The sequence below is a fragment of the Camellia sinensis genome, chromosome 6 (assembly GCF_055761805.1).
Source record: "Camellia sinensis isolate YWXY chromosome 6, ASM5576180v1, whole genome shotgun sequence".
Taxonomy (NCBI): Eukaryota; Viridiplantae; Streptophyta; class Magnoliopsida; order Ericales; family Theaceae; genus Camellia; species Camellia sinensis.
The window spans coordinates 34,104,907-34,114,858 of record NC_138966.1 but is presented as its reverse complement, the minus strand read 5'-3'; the positions used below and the strand labels follow the sequence as shown (position 1 = coordinate 34,114,858).

The window sequence follows — 9,952 nt, the reverse complement described above, 5'->3', positions numbered from 1 at the left end:
AATCCAATTGGATAGTGAATACCACACTAATTTAATAGAATTATTAATACTTCACTATTAATCTTGTGAATCAAACATGACCTGAACGTATTATCGGCTTCTGTAATAATGCAAAGTAACATGTAAGACATGCGAATACTTGTATTGTTTGTCCTTTATGTTTGTACTACTTGTCCGGTAATTGTATGAGTAAGAGTGACAACGCATGCAAATGAATAATAATATTAAAATAAGGTGTCTTGCATGCATCCTATAAGTTGGTTCTAAAATGCTCCTCCTTGTCTATATAAGTAGCTCCTTATGGTATTGATCTAGGTAATAAAATAAAGTGTTTAATATATGATTCCCCCTTCTCTGTGATTGTATCTTCCGAGTGATTCCAAACTTTAAACACAAATAATTTTACCAATCTTAAATTGTAAAGTTATTATTAAATTGTAGCTTTCTTTAGTTTCTTATAATTGCTATCTATCTTGGTAAAGAAGGATAATATATCATAAGCTTTGAGAAACCTCCATTCCTTGCTTGATCAAAATAAAATTCCCAACTTCATTTTAACATCTTTCATGGCTTTCAATAAAACATTTGATCAAAGGGTCTGATCCACTCCAAATATTTCCCCCTCTAGCCATCCATGTCGAACCTTTTAAGCAAAGCCACAAGGACCAAGATCAAAGTTTCTGTCCCGTGAAGAGCTGGTGGATGACCCTTGGTTAATAGAAGTCTAGAATCTTGCATTATTAATTGGTGGAATACTAGGCAATCCAAAACTTATTTGAATGATATTCAAGAAAAATATTCTTCTAAGCATTTTTCCCTCCCTCTTGAGCCACCTTGTTACGGAAGGGCGGCTAGGTGGGAAATGGAGAAGAATGAAATTGGATTTACCATGTCAACTTTCACCAACAATCACATGCACGTAAACTTGAGTGAGCAAATCAGTGGTGTCTAGTCTGGCGCTAAAAACATGAACCAGTAAAGTCGCCTTAAGGCATACATTCAACTCAACGAAGGAGCAGACATCAAGAAATCTGAGGCATGGAACAGAAAGTATATCTACGGAAACACGGGAAATACATATAGTCAGAAAAACGAGAAAGTATCACATAATTCAACATTGGACTAACGGTCAAATTGTCTGTCTATACAGATATGCACAAGCCTCTACATACATGACGGGGCACAGAGACCCCATTGATATTGCTGGAATTGAAGCCCACCTCATCAACTTGACCAATGGTTTATATGTACAATTTTCATCCTTATTGGTACACCTGATGCACAAGAATGAGCAGAATCTCATTTGGTAGAATATATATATATAGAGAGAGATAGAGAGAGAGAGAGGGCCATGGTGTAATCACAATGTAACACTATTTAAAATGAGATTGGAAGAAAATGGCAAAGCCTTGTACCTGCTATATCCAATTCCTCTTGGACCTAAGTTGAGTGAGTTTGTCCCTCCATTGAGCTGTAATATACCACAAAATAAGGAGACTCAAAACTCCAATAGTGGTGAGGAAACATCAAGCATACCAGGGAAGGAAAAATGGGACCATTCGGACTTCAAAGAAGCCCAAGAAATCAGAAAACCCGACCATATAAAATGACATCACATAATAATTTTTAGTTTCAAAAGAGGCGTCATGAAGAGAATGCCAAAACATCATAATAGCATAATCAAATTTAATATATCATCCCCACTGTTCAATAGAGTTAACTACTTATTCAATTGTTCAAGCTTGCTTGACCCAACTTTTAGCCCTATGAAAGACCCACAGCATTTGAATGCACAAGCTAGCGGAGTAATATGAAGAATTCAAAACCTAGAAAGACCCATTCTCAAGCAATGGTGAAGTTGGATAAAACGCCAACCACCAAAATATTGCCAAAAGCACAATTGACTCATATTTCAAGTTCCATGAAACGTTCAACGGGGCCAAAACAAGGAAAAATATGGAGAAAAATCTGTAATCAATAATTGAATAAATATAAAATGGAGGAAAAACAAAAACCAAAAAAAAAAATTTGACAGTTGCTTGAGTCCGTGCACAGTATTTTGGTTGATAATAGAGGATTCCTTTGACTACCTTGTCTATAGATAAAAGCCATGGATTGCACAAGTTCCTCAAATTCTCAATGGTGTATGGATCGTGTCTAGGAAAATATATTGATTCCAGAATGAACTGATCTCGAAGAGATCACTATTCTTAACATGCCATGACATCCCAAATTATTGAGGAGAAACTGAGTCCACCTGTGCAACACTTAGGCCCAATACACATTTGAAACTCATCCAATGTATATTAAGACTCATTCCTTTTTACTTTTCTTTCGATGTTGGGACTCTTCTTGTTCAAGCATACACCAACACCCCATCCCCCACCTCCAGCCCCCCAAAAATTACATATATATCTAAGCGCACACAGCGACGAAAAGGAAATATGAAATCTTATAATTTTTTCTACTCATTTAAGGTATTTAAAATGAGTATTTATTGAATATATTCGTTACTAGGATTAGATGACATTCTACAGAGACTTTTTGTGATTTCATCTTTATAAAAAGTTGAGTTCAAATGTCACGACAAACAATATTTCAACCCCAGGTACTAATATCTTAAATATCATGATATCACAGAGCTATGGAACAACCCCCAGCTCCCCAACCAACCAAGAGAGATAGAGAAGGAAAATAATTGCTTTCATCTTGTAAAACATGGGTTTAAATGGAAGAAACGAAGACATGCTAATAGATCAAAAGAAAGCATACCTGCATCTCCATACCGTTCTTCAACAGCAGCAATCAGCATGTTGCGCACAAGATTGAACTCCTTCGTTTCAATGCATGGCTGGCCACTTGGCCTGGCATGTAACAGCATATCAACATACATGAGAACCTTTTCTCTCACAATAACAAACGCAAACTTCAACCAAAAAAACATAGAATTTCTCAGTGTGATTGATAAGATGGTGTCATAACATGAAAATCCCTATCTTCTCATCACAAGTTGTTTATTCATTTCCAAAGCCTACTAAAATAGCCTATGATGAAATCTCAATAAACTAAGTTTTTCTGAATTGTACATTCCTTCCGGTGGATTGGCATGAATGAATGAAAACACATTTCAAGGTAGTCATATATAAACCTCACAATTATTGGCTCTTTAGAAATCTAAAGTACATCATCAAACTACATCTTCCAATTACCAAACACATCAAAATTCAGCTTACATCAAATGCATAGAATGCCCCCAAACAAACAGAATAAAAACAATCGCAGCCAAGGAATAAAAAATTACCGGTCCAGTTCAGTAAATAGTAGGCCATCTGAAGAAGAGGTCTGAATTGACACCTTCGCAGATTCAATGACCCTCATCCCATCACTATATGCTAAATATTTGTTAACTTGTATAGGAACCTGCACAAAATTTGAAAAAACCAAAAAAAAAAAAAACACACACACACACAGCTTTTGTTGATTCATGTACAAATCCAAATAATGGGCCAGCCAAATTACAGAAGGAAGTCTAACACCACTAGAAAAACTAAAGCAATTAGCATGGCACCACTACTAAGTAGCAAATTTTTGTTGACAACCTCATAATGATCATAGCATAAACTGCCTTTTCCAATACATATGAAAGTCAGCAAAGTGGCCTCGAATTACTATATGAATTGGGAAAACTCAAGAAGATAACATGGCAAGGATTGGCAACAACCTCAACTAAGGATTCCATTAATAAAATGGCATGTTCATGCACATCCATCTTACTCAACAGTAAACAGGTAGAACAAGCAATCATTTGAGCATATAAATAATTGAGGGGGTATTATTTTTAAATTGAGCATTTTGAGATCACAAAAACAGATCATTTCAACAACACACAAAGAAATACCCAAACATTCAGCAGAAAAATTATGTTCGGAGACTTTGGACTGCATTCAGTTTGATAATGACTCACAAAATTGATAAGTTCAGCAAAGTGACCGAATTCCAAAGACTGGAAAAAGGTATAAAAAAAAAACAAAAACAAACAAACAAACTGAAATTCCTGTGGAAATGTAAATACAGAAATCTTCACACTAGGATACTATCTTTTGTCAACATGTCCTTGTCCTCAAACAACAAGTCTCCAACTTCCATCTAGAAAATGAAACAAAATATCAATTTTTTTTCTTTCTCTCTCATTTCTGATTTCCACTCAAAATAAAAGTGCCACTATAGAGTATGGACCTTTACCCAACAATCAGTTTCCTACAAGGACAGCATATATCATTTATAAACTATTGAAATTCCAATAATTATAAGTTTATAGCAATGATCAATAACGGAACACGAAGAGTAGATTTTAAGCTTATTGTGGAGAGATAATTTTAATAAATGGTCTAGGTCAACTAAGACTAAGGTAGAATTTATGGAGTGTTAGCAAAACTAAAGATAAGAATGAATGTAGAGTAAAACTTGATGGGCATGAGATACCTAACAGTGATAATTTTTGATATCTTGGTAAATGGAATTAGGTGGGATGAATGAAATGGAGTGTTGTGTGGTCATAGTATTCCTACTAGTTGAAAGGAAATTTTTAAAATACTACTATAAAATTTGCTATGATGTATGGTTACTAAATGTTGGGTGGTTAAGAAAAAAATATGTTCAAAATATTAGTGTAGCTGAAATGAAAATATTGAGAAGGATGAGAGGAGATACAAACAAAGATAAATTGAGAAATGAATTTACAAGGATGAAGTTAAAAGTAACACAAACTGAAAAGGGATTGAATTCTACACAGCTGTCCCATAAAGTCTAAATTTACAGACAGCCAGTCAAATGTTGCCACCTCATCAAAATGTGAATTTCACTAATATTTTAACACTTTCATACATGCACCCTACCTTATGTAATCATCTCTCTCCCCTTTTCTTCTCACCATGGATGGACCTGCCATGCCTTCCCTTCCCTTCTCCATTTTCAGCATTCACCACCACAGCCATCGACCACAATCAAACGACCAAAATCAAAAACCACTCAGCACTCGCAGTCATCAATTTCTCATCGGAACTATGTCTTCGTTGATCAAGGGTGTTCATTGTTCAATCTTTGCTATTGTCTTGGCTAGGACTTCAATCATGCATGCCCATACAGATGGCAGTGGCTCACTAATGGAGGTTGGGCGTGAGTGGGAAGAGGAGAAAGGAATGGGGAAGAAGGTGATGGGTCGTCGGTCTGGGGTCCGGAAAGCAGTGGAGCGTGATTTTCAGTGGTGGGTAGTCGCTGGTTGCAAGAAGAAGAAGAGATCGAGTAGTAGATTTGCAGAGAGATAGAGAGAAGGTGAAGGGAGATGATTCGGTGTATGTGTGAGTATCAAAACTTTGATAAAATTCAATTCCTTTCATGAGGTGGCACTGTTTCACTAGTTGACCATAAAAAATGGATTTACAAACTCGACTGAAAATGAGATCAAAGAAGTTGTTTAAGATAGTATGGTTGTGACCAATTAACATGCTAGTAACGAGTAATTTGATCCATGTGAGGTGGCAAACAAAATAAGGGACAACCGTGGAGAACTTAGATTGAGGTGATAGGAAATGGCATGATTATTTTAAATTTAGGCCAAGTTTGGCTATCCTAAATAAGTACACACTTTTTATCTTTTTTTCATCACATCATCCCTCTACTTTTCTGCACATCTTTTCATAAAAAGACAAAAAGTGCACTTATTTAGGTCATCCCAAACAACCCTTTAACTTAGGATATAACTGCAAATGGAACCAATTGGAAGAAATTGATCCATGCAGCCAACCCCAAGTAATGAGAGCAAAGGTTTGTTGAGTAGTATTATTTTGACCCTTGATCTTTGCTCGAGTTTTAAATATCATCCTCCAACTTTAAATTTTCTATTCAAGTTCTCAAATTTTCATAATTAAGTCAACATAGTCCAACTAATTAACAGAGACAATCTAACTCTGTTCATCACTTTTTAACTCATATCTATTACACCTTAAACTGGAGTCATTGAAGTCAAATTTCACCTTGTATCTATTATATATGCTTACATGTAAGACATGAGATGTACATGTAACAACGTCCCTCTTGAAGTAAATCTCTAGGTCCACCCCTGGGGGAGATGCATCTATTATCACAAACCATTGCCCATATGTGGGGCCACAGAATAGGACTTCTCCATTAATTTTCTAATTTTTTTTTTTTACTCTTCCTCTCATTTTTATTCAATTTCTGACAAAATACTATGATATTTCCTTCAGACACTAGGAACATCCTACCAAAAATCACCATCATGGCCCAATATTACTCAGATAAATGGGAGACACTCACCTGATTTTTCCAAAACTTTTATCTCATACTATCTTGTGACAAAGAAGTAATTTTAAAACCATGCAAGATAAAGTGTATATAATGATAAACAACCATACAAGTCCAGCAAAGCAATTCCATTACCAACATGAGCAAAAGTACCTTGCATCTTACTGCAATGTTAATGGCATCTGAAGGTCGAAGATCAAAGCTGACACTCTCCATTTCATTACCCAACTGAGATCCCAAAAAACTTAGCATTAGTACATTACTTAAAGAAACTTTCATGGTTGAAAAAATAAATCAACAAAATGTGGGGGTTAGCAGGAATATGCCTTTGTGAGGTATAGCTGAGCAAAATATGCCTCATGTACTCTCTTGGTGACTCGAACAAGCTTCACCTGCACAAGTGGTAAGCAAACATATTAAAGGGAATCCTTATAAAGAGACATGAAGGAATCACAAAGAGTAGCATTGATAATCGTGAGACCCAAACACAAACTTACTTCATAGCCCATTTTGTCAATCATCTCCTTCACAATTTGATACATGGTAGGCCTAGCCTGAAAAGTAGTTAACAACTGACATCTTTTAGCACAACCATTTAAAAAAAATAAAAAATAAAAAATAAAAAGGGATCCAAGTGAAATATGACAGCTTACAATTTGGACATTGCGTATGGCAGCCATAAGCAGCACACTTGGCATCTCCACTACAAATACAAGCAACTCGTAACTTGAGAGTAAAAGAAAAGTTACAAATGCACAATCCTAAAAGAAAATTCTACTATTTTAGAAACAAACAAATGCAATATGTACATACAGACAATTATAGGGAGGAGAAGACCCGTCCCATCTTCCATCTTCAGTACGATAGCAGGATGTGGAGCATAATCAGGCAGATGCCCACTCTGCGGGTTGTTATGAACACATCTTAAATTCCTACCATCTCTCATCTTAATCATGAAACCATCTGGGCCACTCTTCACCTCAACTACAAGAAGAATCCAAACAGACGCAAACATCAAAAATGATACAATGTGTATAATAACAGCAACAATATTTTCAGCAAAGGAGTGAAGAAGTATATAGCCAACAGCACACTACCAAGGGCAATGGAATTTAGGACAACATGATTATAGTTGCCATTCATAAAAAATAATACTGCTATAGCTTAAGAGATCCAAAATTATAGAAACACGAATATTAAAGAAGTGCAAGCCACAAAGGTAGGTTCCAAAATATGTAAAAAGGGTGTCTTCTCACTCCTCTTGAAAACCCCTCTCTCTGTTTCCCAAATTGAATGGAAAAGTGGTGCAGAAGGATGTTTATGTGAACATCAAAAGCATGTTCTCTGTTACAATTTTCATGCTCTAGCAAGTAGCAAAAATAACACACAGTATACTATCATAAGATTTTAACTGTTTGTGTTAAAAGATTGTTGTTTCCAATTTTTCTGTTTTCTGACAGAAAGCAAAATGACAAAACACGAAATCTGATCAAAATTTCAATTATTTCTTTTACAGAATAATACACAAATGCATTTTCCAAAAGCATTTTAACTGTTTGTGTTAAGAGATTCTTGTTTCCATTTTCTGTTTTCTGATAGAAAGCAAAACGACAAAACACAACATGTGATCAAAATTTCAATTGTTTCTTTGCGGAACAATAAGCAAATACATTTTCCAAAAGAATTTTAACAGTTTGTGTTAGGAGATTGTTATTTCCATTCTATTTTCTGATAGATATAAAAAGGACAAAACAAGGCATCTGATCAAAATTTCAATTGTTTCTTTTACGGAACAATAAGCAAATGCATTTTCCAAAAGCAGAACCAAACATAACAAATGCATTAAATACGACGGAATTTAAGAAAAAAAAATTGGAACAATCACATTTAGGACACCTGCTTCAACTATACTAGAGTTGACATAATCTTCGTCATTTTCGTTGAAATTCTCAGCCATGCTTCCATTACCATTGGATGATGAACTGAAACTACATTGCACCTTCTTGTACATTTGCATACATAGTTGTTGACACACATTAATCCTAGTACCATTGACTCCTCTGATTCCCCAGAATCCACTTCTAAGTACTTTTGCCTTCATTAAGGGACCATTAACAGGCACAGGGTGAACCCCAGTTTGTTTTGCTCGGACAGCAGGGCAAATAACCGGTCCTTGCAGAGAACCCATCTCACCTCCTTAAGACCTACGAGAAAACAACAATAATTATGATATATATATATATATGTATAAGAGAAAAAACAAATACTCAACCTATATCTATTCATATGGATATATGTAAAGTTTAATCAATTTGTTGACATATGGATTAATGATCACAAGCAATAGATGTTTATGAGTAGGTGATCTATGTTAATGATCACAAGCAATAGATAGTTTAGGTTCTATTATATGATATGTTTTTTCTTTTTTAAATTTCTTTAGTCCTGATTTTCATGACTGACAAATTGATTTTTTTCACAGCTATTTGAATTGCACGAGCTCAATGGTGAAACTATAATTTGTACAAAATAGACAAATTCAAAGTAGGAAACAAAGACAGCTTCAAGATAACGTTACTGAGTTTACAAATTAGAATTCTTCAAATTTAGGCAGTTTTCTTCAAATAATTATCATTAATCACAAAATACATTTCTAGCTCTCTCTCACGCACACAGACTCGTACAAAATTCAACAGTCTCTGACACAACAATCAGCTTTGAATGATTAAATAATCTTTCAATTCAAAGTACACAGAAGATCATAAAACAGAAAGCGAGCGAGTTCCATGATCACACACCTGAAAAGGCTCAAAGTGCTGTGCAAGACTGCAAGTTCACAGTCTTCAAAAGGATCAAGAGGTTTCACCTACCGATCGTTGCTCTACACACAAACAGACCTCGAAATTTCCGATATTTTTCCTATGATTTTCTCTCAAGAGTCATAGAATCAAGAGCTCAAAACCTAAATATGATCTTGTTCGAAAGCGTTAAACCTGTATTTGCTAATTGTGAGATCATTTTTTGATCGATCTGTTTTGAAGAAGCACAAAAACCAGACACACAGATTGTTGGATTGTTAGAGAAATTGTGTGAGAAAGGAAGGGATAAGAGATTCCTACGTGGAGCGGGAGAGAGAGAGAGAGAGAGAGTGACAAAAGAGACGACAAAAGAATGAGTCAGTTGGAAGGGGATGCCCAATCTCCTTGCCGAAAAAGACAGACATGTCCCTTCTAACACTTTTGGATGTTGTGATTTTAATTTATATTCATAAATTAAATGAAAAAAAGTTAAAATACAAAAACACCCTCTAAGATATATTTAAAATATAAATTACTTCATGTAATTTAAAAAATTATAAATATTTCTTGTTAAAAAATTTTACTTACTAGAATTAAGTGAAAAAATGAGGCTTAGGCCAAGTTTGGCTACAAAGAAAAAAGTGCACTTATTTGATCTTTTTATCTTTTTTGGGTCACATCAATCAACATCTCCTCTCTACTTTTTCTACACATAATACAAAAAAAGTCAAAAAGTGCACTTATTTAGTCTTCCCAAACTAGGCCTTAGTTTGGTAGAGGTTTGGAACTTTAGTTTCACCCTTTAGTTTGCACGTGATGTTTGTTTATAA

General features: G+C 35.0%; 1 protein-coding gene across 1 annotated transcript; it reads right to left on the bottom strand.

Moving 5' to 3' along the window:
* Positions 1-968: 968 nt before the first annotated feature.
* LOC114282846 (bifunctional nuclease 2) lies at positions 969-9,562 on the bottom strand. Its single transcript, XM_028225605.2, has 11 exons — positions 9,123-9,562; positions 8,221-8,528; positions 7,138-7,308; positions 6,978-7,027; positions 6,822-6,878; positions 6,651-6,716; positions 6,478-6,552; positions 3,302-3,420; positions 2,773-2,864; positions 1,416-1,471; positions 969-1,274 (listed from the first exon to the last, which is right to left on the bottom strand). Exons 2-10 carry the CDS (start codon positions 8,510-8,512, stop codon positions 1,419-1,421), a joined length of 975 nt encoding a protein of 324 aa, XP_028081406.1. The 5' UTR covers positions 8,513-8,528; positions 9,123-9,562; the 3' UTR covers positions 969-1,274; positions 1,416-1,418.
* Positions 9,563-9,952: the final 390 nt, after the last annotated feature.